General features: G+C 40.2%; 1 protein-coding gene across 1 annotated transcript in view; it reads right to left on the reverse strand.

The window, feature by feature from the left end:
• Nucleotides 1-16875, reverse strand: part of syt7a (synaptotagmin VIIa) — an 88916-nt gene extending 72041 nt beyond the window's left edge. Inside the window, exon 1 of the mRNA XM_035940703.2 lies at nt 16647-16875. Coding sequence (XP_035796596.1) covers nt 16647-16680 — 34 coding nt within the window. The 5' untranslated portion in view covers nt 16681-16875. The remainder of the gene's footprint in view (nt 1-16646) is intronic.
• Nucleotides 16876-18874: the final 1999 nt, after the last annotated feature.

Genomic DNA, 18874 nt, shown 5'->3' on the forward strand with positions numbered 1-18874 from the left:
TATGATAGCTCATTTAGCGAGCGAAGATCTCCATCATCTCATTACGAGCGTGCCGACTGTCACAAACAATTCGCCGTCCTTATCGAGAGGACGATCGCGCATTAGACAAACATATTGAAGCAAAATCAGTCAGCTCGCAAACATTACCACCCAGGAAGGCCCATCACCACAGGCACGAGGCACTGTAGAGTCAGCACACTGAAGGATACCATGACAATTACCATTTAGTGGTTGCAGGCATCGAGGCTTCTTGTTTTGATTATGTAATCACCATGCTTATTTTGGTGGTGAGTGAGCTGAGCTGAATCACGGCGCATTCTGGGAGCTTTCTGTTTGACCTGCGTGTTTGTTTTGCCGGGCTGTGCGGCAGGATCCTGCCTGTACCCAGAAATCCTGAGTGCACGAAACACGCCACGGGACTGGCAAGTCAAGATTTCTCTGTTTGCTTGTGCAAATGCGTGTCTGAGGGCATTTGAGCGTGTGCCAACTCCGTGGGCAAATAGACTCCGAGAGTGAGTGACCAAATATTGAAATATCACCCAATGTCGGGCCTATTGGAGTGTATAATTCTTTGCCTTTTATGACTCATTAAGGGTATCAGTGGCCCCTCCCAAGCCTGAGAGCCATAATCACTAAGAAGGGTCTCAGGGCGGTTGGCATTAATCAATGGATGTTGCGTACATGAAATATGATCCGTGGATGTAGAAAAGTGCTGCTGTTCTTTAGCGTGGAGAGAGAGAGCAAGAAACAGAGAGAGAGAGAGAGAGAGATTTCCACAGAATGTCAGATGTGTGGACCAGTGGCACAAAAGGCACATTTTAGCTTTGTAGCCCAGACCAATCAGAAATGTACTGCTTGGACGAGCCAGCCCAATCTGCTGTGTCTCAGCTCTGCTGAGTCCGAGGCTGAGCTCTCTCAGCTCACTCCCATGCATGCACAATTGCTTGCATCCAATTCATTGTGCTCTTCCAGCTGCACCAATTCACGCCGCTGCCAAGGCAAACACGGGACGATAAGCCTGTGACCGCGAGAAAAAGTTTGATGGCTGGTGGGGAATCAAGAGGAGCAACGAAAACAGTAATCCAGATCATTTTTGGAGATGGAGTGGGAGGCAGCGAGAACAAAAGCACAAGACTCCCAGCTGCTGGTATCAGTAATTTGATCTTTTTGTGTTCATAACAGGTACTCAGTCTTTTTGAGCCAAATATTCAGATGATGAATCCCAAGCCCCCTAATTCTGCACACACACACACACACACACACACACAAACACACACATTCTTCCATTTCCTAATCGGTCATGTGAATCCATATTTGGGTTTAGAGATGTGGGACTGTGTATTTCTTTTGTCTGTCAGGTTTTCCCACATCATCTGTCCCTGCTGCCCAGTCTCATTACTCTCTGTTCTGCCTGCTCCTCCTCCTGCTCCTCCTATTCTCCCCAATGCTCCCTCCATCATATTCTCCACGAGGAACTAGACACATTTAAAGCAGATGTGAAACATAATGACTGTGTAAACATGCCCACCGAAACGCTATCTTTGTTCCAAAACAGTATATTTGGTCAAATACAAATCTACCAAAAACAGATTAGGACGGTGAATAGAGCAAAATGAGAGCATACTCATGGCTGTTGCTGAAAGTCTGTCTATTGTCACTGTAGTTGTAGTAAAAGCACAAGTGTGAAAGAAGCAGCCCACACAGAGACACACACAATGACTCTGCTGAATCCTATTCATGACCCGGCCCAGCCCCGCAGAACAATAACCGTCTCTTCTTCATCACACAGTACATGTGTATTTTCTAACTACTCGTGACGCCGCTAATGGAAGAGTCTAAGGCAAGGACATGCGAAGTGCTCGCTGCCATCGCTGGCATTTTAACCTCACATTGTCAAAAGCTACCTCCTCAGCTGGAGCGCAGAGGAGACAGACCAAGACGGCTGATCCATCATTTATTATAGCTACAGTTATGGAACAGTGAGGCAACGTAATCCATGCAGAGGGCCTACCTATAACAGCTAAGATAAGGCAAATGAAGGAAAATATCCCTTGCCCTGCTGCTCGCCACTGAAGCAGTGTATAGGGAGATGAGACGGAGGAAGCAGGAACGAGGGAGAAACGCTCAGGCAGCCAAGCTGAGGAGATGGCACTCATACAGCCCAATCTGTCAGTCTGACTACCTTGCCAGATACAGGGTGGCTCACACAAAATCACACACTTTTTGCTAAATACCAAGAGACAGTGAGGCTACACACACAAATTATTGCTTGAGCACACACACCAAGCTGTGGAACATGCTGTACTGAAGCAAACAGCGTGATGCAGCTCCTCGTATAAACGATCATTTTATAAATAAATAACTGGACTTTTCAGCTTTTGCCTATCCTGTTTTTAACGAAAAATCCCTCTGACACTCCGTCACTAGCATCAGATAAATTTACTGAATATCTACATGTGGTGACCTTGGCCTAACCAAAGCGTAGCATTCATTCAATTTACCATCATTGTTTGTAGTTTGCTTCATGGATATGGATGTGTGGTCTCCCTTCAAAGCAATATTTGACATTTTGAGGAAAATACTTATTTGTTTTCGTGCTGAGATTTAGATGAGATGAACAAAAGCACTCCAATCCCCGTACAGTCTGTATGAGGCTGCAGTCAGTATCCAGCTGGCTTGGCTTAGTGTGCACACTGACAATAAGGGGATGCAGTTACCCTGACTCTGTCTGAACAAAATCCACCCAACAACACCTCTAAAGCTCGCTAACACATTAGAAGTGTTTGCTGTTTTCGGGCGATTTTCTGCCAGACTATTTCTTGGACAGGAAAAGTAAATAGGCAAATGACAGAAACTTCAGGATGCTACCGGTAATGGCCAAGAAATAGTGTGGCACACAAAAGCAAATTGTGATTTTTGCAACAACATTGTGAACTCAGAGCAGCTTCTTTTACTCCTGTCACATTTTTATACACTGTGGGCTAATTTTTTACTGCAGTATAAAGCCCTGAACCTGTATGGGAACAGCAGAGCCATGGGGAGAACAGAGAAAATGTCTTCTGCGCAATTAAAATATATAATGCCATACGTTATTAAAAAGAAAAAAAGTTAAATTCCTTTTTTTTTTTTTTTTTTTTTTTTTTAAATTGAGGGGAAAAAAACTTGGAATTAACATGCACAACATTTTTTGCCCACAGGTGATATCACACAAAACCGTGGTGACTCGGCTTTTTCGGCTTTTAAGCCTAAGTCAGACTCTGGTGATGGCAGTGCTTCAAAGAAAAGGAAAGCCATCTCCATCTAACTAAACTCGTGCTTGCAAAATGAATCGTTAGTAGTAAATTTGATTTCTTTACTGAGGCTCTTGATACACACTACAGAGTGAAAACTGCAACAAAAACAAAACAAAACAACATAAATACATGTAAATAAATCCTTTTAACTTAACCAGTAAGTCCAGAAATGAAGGTCACTTACGACATTGCCTCTGTTGTGTTTACAAACTAGAGAGCCGTACATCCAGAAAAACATGTGTGTAAAATAATAGCGGACAGGAAGTGACAACTGTCAACAGACAACGTCAAAATAAAGGCTTTTTCAAAATAAAAGTACATAGATAATTCTGCCTTAAGGCAACACACCATGGAAGAGAAGTTAGATGTAATAAAACACTGGGAACAGGACGAAACACCGAACATCGGCATTATTAGATCAAGTTGTAAAAACAGTGCAACATATTCTGTTATCTGCTTGTAAAATGACTCATACATGCATGAAAGTCATTGGTATTCATGACTTTTATGAAGAACTGAATGATAACTTTATGCATGTAACGGCTTTGTTTACATTTTGGCCGGAGTTCTGACTTATGGTGAAAATCCACTTACATCAATCTGTAGGAACGGAACTCTGACGTAAGTCGAGGAACCCCTGTATACACTTTTTAAAAAATCACTAACTACCTGTAGTTCAGCCCTGTACAGCAGAAAAATCCCAGATTTTTGCTACGAGACTGTTGGCTGGAGCTGAGTCAATAATGGCTTTACGGTTGCACCAAAGAGTGCAGAATTTCTTGTTTTTGCAGAATCTGATTAGAGCAAATGGTTTATTTTGGGTGAATCTTTTAGTGAAACGTGTAGAATACAAAGATTTGGACAAAGCATCGTGATTTTAAGTTCAGCACATGACAGACTAATAATTCAAGGACAGTAAGAAAGTTGAAAATCCTGTCATTCTTTGTGTTTTTGCAGTTTCTGGCTCTAATAAATGATGCAATTTGGGGGATTTTTTAAAAAGATAGCATCGTTTTCATACCCGCCAGCAGGTTTTGGGGTTCAGAGGTGAAAATGACTGGATACACCATTTAAGTGAGCTTTACGGGTGATATAAGATAAGATTTTGTTGCCTTTAAACAGAGCTGGGCTTCCCCCTAATTTCAGTCTTTATGCTAAACTAGCTGGACTGCAGGATTCCATTTACCATACAAAGAAAAGTGCACAGGGTAATACCACATGCATGCAGTATGAGAGCTGGCTGGGCTTTTGTTGCATGTCTACAACCCCCTCGCTGTCTCCCTGCATTTGTCTGCATCTATCAAATCAGGGCAAAAATGCCAAAAAGTATAATATTAAAAAAAAAAAACAGATGGTACAAATTGTAGAGTGATGTCAATCTTCCCATTTAACTCTCAATTATAAAGCGAATATGCATTTTCCCCAAATGTCAAACTATTGCTTCAATGACTTAGGGCACTTTTCTTTAAAGGGTACCCTTGTGGATGAGTGGCTCCAGCTGGGGACTTTTGTCGCATGTCATACCTCTGTTTTTCTCTATGCTAGTTTATTTCCTGTATTTAACAGCTTTTCAGTCTAATAATACAAAAGTTTAGGCTCATTTATTTTCTAGTTCCCACTGCAGATCAGCGCTGTAGAGTCTGTTAAGATGAGTAAAATTACAGTCCGTGGTTGGCAAAATGCTTTGAACCCATTATTACGGAAGCTATTACCCCTCATCTCTGTGAAATCATGGTGTGGAAAGATTAATTACACTTTGGAATGGTAATGATGTCTGTCAACAGGATAATTTGCCAAGAATTCGCTGGGAGTCTTAAACTGAATGTGATTGTGTGACCACTGGAGGTTTAATGTGAGGATTAGCGGTGGTGATTGCGCTCTGGGATGACAGAGTGGAAAAAGCAAATTTTTCTAAAAAGTAAAATGCATCCGTAATGCTTCGGGGATGAGACTATCTAAAACAATGAGAGTGAGAGCTGACCTCAGAGGGCCACCCACAGGGTGAACTCTTGACCTCCTGCAAACACAGCCATCATACGTTATCACGACTCCACACACTATTGCTGTGCAGAGATAACGTCGCAGAGCACCCGAGCCACCTCAGATCTTCCACATCAGCACCTTGGTGCTCAAAAACACTATGGCAACTGCTCACACACGTAATCTCCCCTGGGTGTGAGATGCAAACACAGCTAATATGTTTGAAGAGACGGCGGTGATCACATTTCCAAGTGACTCTTTGCATCCTGCTGGGATAACCGAATAAAGAATGTTCTCAGCAAACCACAATCCCGCTTTCAAAACACTTGATCCTAAGACGACAAGCACCGGGCCATCCATTATGCAACAGTCTCCCTTTCTCCATCGCTAATCAAAAGTAGAGCAAGTTCTCTGTGCGGGATTAACACGGTCTCTTCCTCTTGTCTCGTTGCTTTCAGAATAAGGTGGTGGGATGCACCTGCAGAGCCACTGCGTTTAATTTTCACAACACATGCACTTAACGAAATGCATCATGGCACCTCCTGACAGTAGGAGCTGCAGCGAGACAGCAGAGGTCATTGAGTGGTAAAGGGGGGAGGAGGAGGGAGAGTAAAGAAAAAAGAGACTGCGAAGAGAACATGGATCAACACAACGGCGGGACTGGACGGTTACGCAACAGCATATATGGAAACGTTCACCGCAGTACGCAGAGAACCATAAACAGAACAAATGTCCCACCACTAAACAACAGGATCTCTCTTCAGCCTCCTCTCCTCACCCCCTCCCCCTATAAAATCCCTCATCCCAGACTAAACCAATCTGCTGTCAGAGACCCTTCATTCTTTACTATGTAGGCCTCCTGCCTGGCTGTTTCTCCCTCCACACACACACACACACGCACACGCACACGCACACACACACACGCACACGCACGCACACACACACACACACACACACACACACTCAGGGCCTCCTCTCCTCTGTGTGACCTTGACTGGCTAGCACTCCAGGGCTTGTTCTTTGCTTCTCCTCTCTCCCTCTGCCTCTCCTGCTCTCTCCATCTTTTTCATGCTCGCCTCCACTCTATCGTCTGCCTCTCTGGCTCTTGCTTCCTATCACTCTTCCCCCAGCCGGCTGATGTTAACCGGCGAGCTCCTTATTCTCCTCCTCCTCCTCCCCGAGAAACAGAGGAGAAAGGGACAGAACATGGCAGAGAGAGAAGAGAAGTGAGAGACCTCCCCCTCCTCCGCAATCTAGTCAGCTGAGAGAGTCCACTATAAAAATAACTCTGGCACTAAGAAGCTGCATCAACAAGTCTGCTATATGGATCCTGTAAAGTCTAATACTTAGGAAAACAGACAGGACTTCTACCATTAATAATTTATAGCGGATGGTCAAATATATTGCTTTTGGCTGGTTTGGCATCTATAGAAGTATGTGGATATATTAGCTGCACTTTAATGCATTTGATCCCTGTGTAGCCATACATGGACGCTGGTTTGAAATAATTGGTATGATAACATTGTAAAACACAGTGGTGACAATAAAAACTATGCATATATAGAAGTGGTTATAGGTTTTGAAAAATGATGCACAAACTACAAAGTTGTTGTGTTTTAAACGGTGTATAAAATACTCATGTAGTGCTAACAAATGCTAAATTGGTGAGAGCAAAGAGTTGCTGTTGAATTTAGTCACAAATCTGTAACATTTCTTTACATTGTATGACACTAATTCAGCATTATGTAACCATAATTTTCCCAGCACGCTACAGGTTAGTCAAAAAAAAAAAATCTATTCTTCCCAAATGCGATTTTATTTCTCCGCAGCCCCAATTGCTTGATTCAAAGTGTGATTAGACTTTGCTCTAATCAGCTGATACGGCTTCCTGCTCCACGGCGGAGGATGACGAGCTCTCTCAGTGGAACAGTGAAACAGCAGGTTCAAATCCGTGTTTCGTTGCAGGTGTTCCTACAAAAGCATCTAATTGCCTCCACCGCAGCCTGTTCCTCTGACTCCAGTGATCCTTGAGATTTTCCCCAATGGCTCAGCTCACAACATCCATCTGTATCATAAATTGGCGCTGTTAAACATTTGACTATGCGTCTGAAAGCTAAATAAACTCCAGCTCAAGTGACAGAGAGATCCATTAAATGTCAAACAGGCTTATTAAGCGCTCTTTACAATTACACTATTCCTGTCCCAGTTTATGTACCTTACATATCTAAAGGTCTCCGCTGCGATTGTGTTCACCAATCTGATGCTCCCAGACTGAATCTGATGTGTTTAATTCAGGCTTGGCTATAAAATATGACATTTTCATCTACTCTACATCTGATATCAATACAGTGAGCTGACAGGACAACAAAATCGCTCGCTGCTGCTTTATGCTTTAAACGATATTAGGAGGGGAAATAGAGGGCATCATGAATGAATATCTCCAGTAATCTTCCTTTTTAAGTTTTGATCACAGAAATATAGACTTGTTGAATGCAGCTGTTAAGCCAGATACCTTTTCTCCCAGTATCCGGCTCTTTTTTCAATTCATCTTGCTCTAAGAGGCATGGATGTTACAAGACTGCCACAGCAATTCCCCCCAAATAATTTCTCATCCTACATTAGTAAAACAGCTATGAAGCAGAGGGACATCATCATTTTCTACAGGGCAATAATAACAAAGAGGTTAGGAACTCACAGTCTTCTGCTGACACTTACACTTCACACCATGTTAAAGACACCCCACAATCCCCCTCCGCTTTCCATTTCATTTCCTTAGCAGTTAAACTCCTTTGATGCATACCAAGAAATGTCAGACACCACCGAGCTAGTAAACGAAAAACCGTCAAAACCTGAGGCACAACGAGGGTCTTTTCATTCAGAGGTAAGTGATTGCAGGAAATCACATCGCTACCAAGGTTCTAACCATGATTTAGAAAATGAGTATAAGGTTTAAAAGGTGATGACAAACCACAACTAAAAAGGGACTTTAAAAAAGTCCAGTTGGATTGCTATATTTTTGCAACACCAGGGTTGAGATAGAGGAAATTTTTGGCACCACCAAAGAGGCATAAGCCAGCGCAAACCTGAAAACAAATGAGAATCTAGAAATGTGTCCATTTTTTAATTACTGTTGTTAACTGTGGCTGCATTTACTCCAACTTAATGGACATTTTTATTTACCAATTGTTCAGAAATAAGAGGAAAATACACAGATTTCTGTTCAGATAGTAAAACACACATTGCTTTTGCTGTAAGCAGACCAATCGTGTTTATTGTCATGTGTAGTTACTCCCCAAAGGCCCCTTCTGAACCAGGAAATACCCTAAACACTCATAATAATGGCTACAGTCATATGTCGCACTAACGTGCAAACATTATCCCACTGTCAGTGTTAACACGTTAATGTTCTTCAAGTGTTATGTTCATCATGTTCATCTTCTTAGCTAGCGTGTCAGCATGCTACCTTTCACTAATTAGCACTAAATATAAAGTACAAATGTGGCAAATGGAAGCATCATTAGTTTCATAGATATTTGGTCATAAAACAAGATGCTAAGCAAATTAAGGCTGGGTTACAAACACATGCTGTTTATTTTTATTTCCAGTACACATATAGCTGCCTTAAAATGTGTACTGTTTCATATTGTATGTTGCAATCAGGACATGCTACTTTGTCATAGGATTGCACCTTAAATTTTGACTATTGCAGTCTGTTGTGCCAAATGATCTGTCATCTATCTGTCCATTCAAACCTGTTTATATTCAGTGCGAGACAATGTGATGTATGTGGCAAGAACTGTGGGCCTGAATTGCCTGCACTCTGCAAAAACCCACCAGATGTGGTAGAACATCCTGGTATTTTGGCAGACTGCATTTTGTATTGGGACATCTTTTTCTAGTATACTATATAGTATATGACCATAGAAATTGGGATGCACCCCATTTCTTGACCTGGGACTAGTTTTTAATTAAAAGTAATGGGATCAACCAAATTATTACATTCATATTCTTGGGCTCATCCAATGCTATAGCTGTTGAGATGATTCACATTCATGGTATTTCTCCTCTAAAGTGACGCCATCTGCTCATTGCGTAACCCATTTAGGTTGCAGATTTATCTATGAGCAAGCCAAAACAATAAACTCTACCTGAGGAGTGCTCTTAGTGCAGGTGCTGCATGCCAAACTTAAGTCATTTAGATTGGTAGCCCTGGCCGGAGGTTTGGACCGCAGCCCAAAACCAAGGCCAGCATCAAGCTAAATCAATACTGAACCTGACGGTATTACTATATATCATATTCAAGTCGTAGATAGTGCGGGGTGCCAGACAGAGTACAGGACCACACATCAAATAAATTTAAGGCAATTTGTACCTGATGTACAAGTTCTGTCTCCAGACGTAGCATCGCAAAAAAGAAGGAGATACCGAACTGTCAGTTAAAGAGGAACAACACTTCATGTTGTTAAGCAAACAAGTGAAGCTCCTCACTGATTTCTTCATTTGGAGTTTTATCCTGCACTAGTCTGATGAATGCAATAAGACAACAACAGCGAATGTCCTGAGGTGGCATTACTTCACCTCGAGAGGTCATAAAGCTGTATTAGTGATCCACCTCTTGTTGTCACTTATACAGATCAGGGTGATTGCATGAATAATACATGAAGTCAATCAAACCACAGGTTCCTTCTCTGAACACGTCTCCCCAAACCTAACCTGTACCTGAACCATTCTCCCTCGGTGCAAACGATCAATAAAGGCCGCAGTACCTGGCCAACAAATCTATTACAGTCACTTCATCAGAAAAGTCATCAATAGATGAAGCTGCAAAGCTCTTCATTTACTGGTCCCGTGCCATTTGACAGGCTGAACGCTGCACTGCACTCCAGTGGGAAGGAACCCTCCAGTTTCTATGGCTGAAGTGTAGCAGGGACATTTCACAAGTAGGGACGCTCTTCTAGTAATGCATGGGGTGACAGTGCTGCGAGCCTGACAGATTTTTCACACTCACTGGTGATCGTTGAAATGGAAACAGGCACGTTCTTATATGTAAAGCCACAGAAATATATATGTAAACCCAATCCATTGCTATATATAATTGTACTGTCACTGTCCAATGAAAGCAAAATGCTGAAAAAAATACATGAAAGAGAACATTGTTCTAGATACAAACATTAAAGCCAACTGATGAACCACAAATGAATCTACAGTAATTTTGATAGTTGAGTACCTTTCGTTTTTCAGACAACAACTTGCTGTTCTCAGCTTCTCAGATATGAGAATTTGTTGCTTTTGTTCGTCGTATGTGAAAGTACACTAAATATATTTGTCTTTTGAAGTGTTGAGCTTCAACAAAATGGAATCTGAAGCTGTTTCACTCAGCTGCAGAAACCTAAAAGGAACTTTTTTAAGTTTTAGAGAAAAAATATCAATTATTCAAGACAACTGTTGTCAAATTAATAGAAAATGAAAAGTTGTTCCAGCCTACAAAGACAGTAAGACACTATACTAAACATAAACTCTATACCATCCAACATCTCACAAATCTAACAAGATTACTGTTACTTCAGAAGCCCATATTATGCTTCTTGTGTTTTTCTTTTTTCTTCAGTGTTCTGTAAAGCTGCTTTCTGTGCATTTAAAAGGTTTGCAAACTTACAAAGTGGGAGTTCTCTCCTACAGAAGTCCCTGATCCTCACTTGCCTGAAATGGCTCGTTTGAGGTTCAGGCATTTCTTTCCTTACTTAATTATGTCACCGTGTAAAATATTTGCATAAAGTCTGCCTAGCGACCAATTTGACACACCCACAAACCAGTGCAGGTTCCTCGCATTCCGCCATTATTTCCTCCTTTACATTTACACTGTAGATAACGATATTTAAAGTCATTTCCGATATCCATAATGTCATTCTTCCTATTCACAATTGTCATTTCTATTTATACGAAGACAAATGACATCACTTTAACCATTTATGTGTATGAGGTCTCTCGGTACAGTTATTTCCAATTTAGTTGTAAATATCTACAGTTTAATACTGACTAGTCTTAATTCGTGCTAAAGATACTATATCTGTAATTCCCCTTAAGGCTACATATCTAGAGTGTCCTTACAAATACACTTGGGCACTGCAACCATTGTAGCTATTTTCAATCTTAAGTCTTGCATCAACAAAGCTCTCATTCTTCACCAACTCCTTGCTGATATGCTCTTCCTATTTTACAGCATTTTCTAATATGATCCACCACAACAGCTGCCATTACTTCTGCTAACACTGGTCAGATGCTTTGATGGACTTAAGTAATATACAGTGACAGAGAAACATAATGTGGTTTTTCGAGATTACATCATGTAAACATACTCTAGAAGACCCCATAAAAATAATTCTGAACCTGTAATCACATATAATATGGGCTCTTTAAGAAGTATACGTGTCACCATGCATGAGCTTGCATTTGCTCAGTGTTTAAATATTAACTGTTTCTATCTTTAGTGTTTCAGAGCACATAAGCATTACTCTGAAATACTGTTTATCCTGCCTCTGCCCTAAAGCGTTTAGTCTCAAAAAGTTAATTCCTTCTGTTGCCAAAAGCAACAGTGAAGTGATGTGCGCCATACTAATCACAAATAAGAATTTTGTTTCTGTTGTGTTTGGCTTTGTGACAATTTTTTAATAAAAGTTACAAATAAACTACATATTCTTTTTTTAAAAAAAATCCACATTTAAGTAATTAAATGTTTAATAATACTTCACTGTGATTAATAAAAGTTGGCTGCATGTGAGCTGGATGGTCTGAACATCCCAGATTTATCTTATGATAGTTGACAATCAATCCTGTTGCAGCTCACAATGCAGCATTTAGACCATTAGTAGTTTAAATAGTTGCTGAATGTTTTCCAGAGGGTATAAATGATGGATCACTTAGCCGTCATACTGAGGAAACAGCAACAGGGTGCCACATTATCTCCACCATTCACTCCTTTATCCTTTTTATAATTTAGTTTCTTTTTTCTTAAGTTCAGTATCAATCGAAGGCCAGATTCAGTCTCATTTCAGCTGTTTATTGGACAGTAGACGACAGTCTGTCAGGCTCACATATGATCAACCTGTTTGTCTTCACCCCCCTTTAATCCTTTGAGGCCATAATCAATATGTCCCCGCTAGACCTTTCTGCCTCGCCCTGCCACTCCACCTTGAGATGTGGTGTGAATTTAAAGGCCACAGCAGTGCAGTGAGGGAAACACCCGCTTAGGTGAATCAATTAAAGGCGTCAGTCAAGTACTGAGTTCTTTTTAGAGTAAAGAGGAGCCCCAGCACATTCAGAGTCAGCCTGCTCATAACTTTACAACTTTACTGGCAGTCCATTAATCCCTGGAAACAGCCTTTTTGTCTTCGCCCCGGCTGCAACGCCTGCAGGTCTAACAAATGGTTTCAGTTACATTCACTTTACAATGGTTGCCTTTGATTACTTCAGCACCTCACGCTGATGCTCTGATTCTAATTCCTCATCTAACACCTGCTGCTGAGCCTCATGACCTCCAGGACCATACAGACCCACATACTTTAGAGTCTATTGTGTTCCAGAAAATGTTCTAGCCATGTTAGCAGCTGTGTGAGTTGGCAAAATGGTGGTCACTGTGCTAGCATGCTGTCAACGACAATGCTAGCACACTGATATATGGCCAGAAATATTAACCATCTTATATAAGCAGACAAGTATTTGCTCTTTCACATTTACCCTCCTGCTGTCTTCATTTACCGGCGCCAAAAAATATTGTTTCCTTGTCTAAAAAAATTCCAAAAATTCAGCAAAAAATTCCCCAAATTTCTGAAAATTTGCAAAACCTTCAGGAAGAAAATTCCAAAAATTCCCTAAAAGTTTTATTTTTTTAAAAAAATCTCCCAAATTTGGCAAGCAAAAATCTTCCAAAAAAATCCTAACAATATCTAAAGTGATTACGTATATATCAGTAAAACTTCTAATATTTTCACAAAGAACATTCACAAAAAATGAACCAAAATCCTGATTTTTTGTGAATGTTCTCAAATAAACATTTTTTTAACATTTCTTTTTTCCACCCAAAAAATGTTCAATAATTTCCCAAAAATGTTGAAAATGTGGATATAAAAATATTTTTTTTTTCCACATTTTCAAACTTTAAAACGGGTCAATTTGACCCGCAGGACGACACGAGGGTTGAATATGGAAACAGGTGGCTAATGGTGTCATTAATTTACCACATTCTTTCTCATAACCCAAGCATCAGAGATTTAATTTTGACCTGAAGGTGACACCTATCCTCCGTCTCTTGCAAACACTGGATAGAGCTCATCCCTCAATCTGACAGCAACAGCAAGTAGACCAGTATAGACACTGTGGTTCTCACTTGCAGTGGTTCTCGCCCATATCTATCTAAACCTTTTCAGTCAGTTTTTCGTGGCTAAAAAATAGTGGGAATTCCAATGTAAAGTCACCTCAGCTGTAAACAGGCTTGAGAAATACAATCATATCCAGTTCTATCCTATCACAACTGTGAAAACAAAATATTCCACACTTACAAGATGAAAAAACAACTCCAGATAGCTTGAACTGAAAAGCCACTATCTGATAATTTGTAAAAATAATGCAATAATAATGCAATACAATTTATTTAACGGAGCATCACTGTGAACCCTAAAAAGGTGATGATTAACAAAATGATGACTGTATCTAACCTTAATCCTGACTGAAATCACTGACAAACAACTTGCAACTGCAGCCTCGGCCCTGATGACTTGTTATAATGTTACAGCTATTAAATAAACCCAGTACAAAACAATTTTGAAAATAAATTTAAAAAATACATCTGTATTGACACTCAATCACATATTAATGTCAGTGTTTAAGTCCCTCTAGAGCCAGTCTTGCCACTCATGGCCACCTTGGTAATGCCCTTGAGTACTTTTTTGTGTTAAAAAGACAAAGCTTCTATTAAAATAAATGTGGAGACAGTCAAAACAGCCATTTCAAAATGTCACTGAGACAGAAAAATGCATGTATAGAATCACCAGTCAAATCCAAACCACCAGTTCAAAAGGTTTGTTGAGTTTTCCTCAAAATAGGGTTTAAAACGCACAAGTAATCTTCTGCTACGCATGTGAACAGCGTCAGAGTACTAAACTTGCATCGATGCAGCAACACGATTGGCTGGTTGCATCCTGAGTTGGCTGTTATCAACAGGACATTTGTCATGCAACCACCATCTTTGCCTTTCCAAAATTGGTGAGTCTTTATGCTTTGATGTCTCCATTTAAACAGTTAGCACCTTGTTTCCAAATAGCTCTGTGTTCAAACACAAATCAACAGGAACTTCATTCATTCCCATGGGAACCTCTGTGATCTCCCATGTGTTTGTGAAACTGCTGTATGTTTTTTCCCCCCACTTTTGCAGTGGGTTATGGAGAAACTAAACCGTTCACTTGAAAAACTAAGTTAGCTAACAGGCTTTTGAGGTGTTTGACTATGCTGATGGTCAAATCGGCAAATGTGTAATTAAAAAATAAAGTTTAACACATGCCAAGAGTGCACACATACACTAGTGGTTCATACATCTTGGAAAAAAAAATATTTCACACAGCTGAAAAAAATCTCAAAAAATCTCATAATGTAATATTGGTGCTGTTTTAGTGGCATTAATGCTCTGTGCACATATTCCATTAATCTGCAGGGTAAACTCTAATACAACCTAATTTATGTTTATGATAATAATCAGTTGTTTTATTGCAGTAAAATCTCTTTTTTGCATATATTTTTAAAGCTGCTAATTCCAAGAGCTGCTAAACTGCCTTTTGTAATTATACCAGTGACAATTATATTATTCTATTAGTCTTTCTCTTTCTCTTTTCATGACTGGGGTGAAGTTTCCATCCACCTGTAATCAGATGCATTTCCTTGGATTGACCACCAGGGGGCCCAGTCCGTATAACATGTGGATTTACAAAACTACATGAAAATGAGGTGTCAAAGTCAAATTCACTTGTGGCTTTAAAGGGGACTTGAACGCAGCTCTCCGGGGTGAAAGTCTGTTTATGATAACGCTCTTGTTGCTCTTCATGTTGTCTCACCTGGCCAAGGTGAAAAGCCCTCTGATTGGCTGAAATCTCCCATCAAGGTTAGATTTTATAAAGCCTGCAAACAAAGCCAAGAAGACTCTAGTTTGCTCTCAGACCACTTCAATGACATGTTGAAAGGTCATTGTGGAATTTATGTAAAAACCTGCGTACCTCAGCTTTAAGGGTGGCACTTCTCTAAACATTCATAGCAGCAGCAGCAGCAGCAGCAGCAGCAATGTTTTACTTTGTGACACATTCACACAGTGATCTCACTTGCATCATTGTTTTTAAAGCCTCTCCTCCACGGATGCTGCTTGCTTGCTTGCTTGCACATCCCTGTACAGTATCGTGTTGTGGTCCGATCACATTATCTCACATCATGGGGAAATGAAGAAGAAAAGAAAAAAAATCGGCACCTCCCACTCTGCCTTTTTGCTCCTTTTACACCACCTCCCTCCTCTCCTCCCCGGTCCTCGGTAGCAGCAGGTGTTATTCTGGTATAACCTGAAGATTTAGGTGGTAATTAGCATAACCCCTGAGCCCCGGAGAGTTATTTATGCTTCGTGGTAACAGCAGGGGGACGCGAGTCGAGTGTGTTTCTGGGCGCCCGATGAGAGGAGAAATCACGCCTCAAAAACACGTGGGAGAGATTACTCAAATATTCCTCCTTTGTACCCTCTTTACCTCTCTCTCTCTCTCTCTCTCTGTCGCTGCTGCTGCTCGGTTATCTCGTAATAAACTGCAGCTCGCGTCGTTTAGTGTGTTTTTTGCAGGATGTCGGACGCTGTGGAGCACCGTTAATAACCTATATACACTTGGGTTTCATTGCAGCTAAAGGCTTTGACCTTGTGTTATGTTGCCCTTAAGTAGGAATTAAAAAAACATGATCAACACACAAGACAATGCACTCCTGCAAATTTCATACATGCATATGACAAAGTGTCCACAACAGGTTCACTATTGATTGTGCACGGTGCATTGGAATAGGAGGGGAAAAAAAGGAAAAAGCAGGATCGGAGCTAAAGATAAGCATCCTCCTAGGAGGCAATTAACTGCACTGATATTACATAATGACAGCCCACACTTTTCACCATGCCAAAGGATGAGCCTGTTTTCTTTTTAGTAATAATCATAATGATGAAATAAATGAGATCCAGGGCTGTGTGTGTGACTACATCCCCACCTATTCGGCTCCAAGAGGAAAGCAGCAGGTCAGGGATGAAACACCTTGAAACTGTCAGGATGCTCCTCGCAAAAGAGTGTCAGATTCTTGACGGGATCTTACCTTTGCTGTTGTCCTCTTCCCTGTTCAGATACATGGCTGTGACTTGACTCCGGGGCAGATGCGATGGCGTTGATGTGTTGGTACTCCTCTGGCGTGTGTCGTGAACTCCGCTGATGTGGGTTTTTTTTTTTAGTAGTAGTAGCTGTTTATTGTTGTGTTGCTCCTCAGCAGCCTCTCCTCTCCTCCTAGTGGATAGGTAGGCTAACCAGTTAGAGACTCTCCCTCTCCTCTCCTCTCCCTCCTTCTCTCTCTCTCTCTCTCCCTGCCTCTCTCTCTCTCTTTCTCTCTCTCTCTCTCTCTAATAACCACCGTACTGTGGCTCAGAGGACAAAATGGGGAAAGTGACTTTTGCAGCTGTGTAAAGTCTCCACAGCCTGTTTGCTCTGCTGCCATGTGCGATCCCTGATTCCGTTTATGCACCCATTTATCATTTCTGAAATATTGCCTCACGCGTAATGAGAATTTGCACACACACACACACACACAACATACTGTGATGGGATTCAGTCAAGCATCCCAGCAACATGGGTTAATTGGAATTTATTTTTTATTACAGATTCTTTTTTTTAAATGAAGTAAAAGTACCCAAGTAGTAAATTCCAAACAGAAATCCTGCATTCAAACATGACCCTTAATTAAAAGTGTCTAATTAAGACAGGACACTACAGGTGAAAAGGGTATCAACAAGAAACTTCCTCAGCTGATTGCTTACATTAAGACAATTTTTTTTTTTTTTTTGTTTGCAGTGCAGGTTTTCTGGAATGTAATGCTTAAATATGCAAATGAGTCACTATCTAATTTGCATTCATTTCTAGAATAGAAATCTAATGAAATAACTATAAAATAAATGAGTAAAAATAGTGATATGGTCACATTAACTTATTAAAGCCTTATTTTTAATTTTTAATCACATTAATTTTTCTAAAATTCATGTCTCAGGTATCTTTAACAGTCTTGGAATCTTCTCTGAAATCCATTATTTTGTGTATTAGTTTGTTATCCAGTGAGGTCTAAGGTTACTTTTGAGACATCAGTGTTAGCAGAAATACGGAGATCTGGCAGCCATAACTCTGCATATTGTATTGTGAACTACTGAGCTGAAGCTGAATAGAACAAAACAGCAGCCATTTCACTTTGAAGGTATGAAGACACGTCTTTATGTCTTTCTTCTTTCATTTTGTTGACATATTGGAGCCAAAGGTTTTTACAGATAGGAAATTTGGGGAGTATCTCTTCTTAGCTTTCTATAAATCAGAAAATCCTGTCAACAGCCAGGGGAGTAAAAACTATTTTCGCCCTGTGAATGAATGTGCTGTGAATCAGGCTATTATTGATATATGAACAAAGCCCTGTGTGAAAACCTTCTGAATACAGATAGGAACAAAACTGGAAGGTGTGTTGTATGTAAGCGTGAATAGCGAGTATAAGGAAAAACTAATTTTGTCAACATGACCTTTAAAGATTTGTATTGTCACTGAAATCTACAGACACAAATACACAAAAAGCAGTTAAAGTAACAGTCAAACGTATATTTTGGATGTTTTCTTTCCGCTAGTCTGCAAGAAGACATACTATGGAAGCAAAAAAAAGAGCCCCAAATCTCAAAATAGACCAGTGCATGAAAAAACATGTTTTTTGCCTGCAGTCTTAAGCACTGAAAGTACTCATTATGCAGAAATTCAGTCTCTCAGAAGGCTATATTATAGGCTATATGATGAATTTTTCCTAGTTGTGAATCAGTCTCAAGAGGCAGATACAAAATTAAACTAAAGAGTAGATGATACAAATTAACCCAAAATAAGGTGCAGTAGAATATTGTAAAATACTGATGCAGTTAAGGGCAAGTAGGAAGTTTGTGTTGTACCTGGTAAATGTAGAGCTTAATCCTTTAAAAATACATCATATTTTTCTGATATGATCATAGTTTTTTTGAGTAAAATAGCACATTGTGATTAGCTATTGTGATAACTGACTAATCCTTTAAGTCATTTATATGGCAAAATAACTTCCAGCTACAACAATATGAGGGTTTCAGGCCTTTTTCTGTTTGAATTTACCGTCTGTAAAATAGTACACTTGAATGTTGGTGGTTTGGTGGACCAGACATCTGAGGAAACTGTCATAGATATTTGCTATTTTGGTATAAAAATGTAAAGCATTGATTTTTTTTTTTTAAATCACGGGTTAATCTACAATAATCGTTAGTCATTTTGTATTTATACGGCTGC

The sequence above is a fragment of the Amphiprion ocellaris genome, chromosome 3, assembly GCF_022539595.1.
Source record: "Amphiprion ocellaris isolate individual 3 ecotype Okinawa chromosome 3, ASM2253959v1, whole genome shotgun sequence".
In the NCBI taxonomy this organism is placed as follows: Eukaryota; Metazoa; Chordata; class Actinopteri; family Pomacentridae; genus Amphiprion; species Amphiprion ocellaris.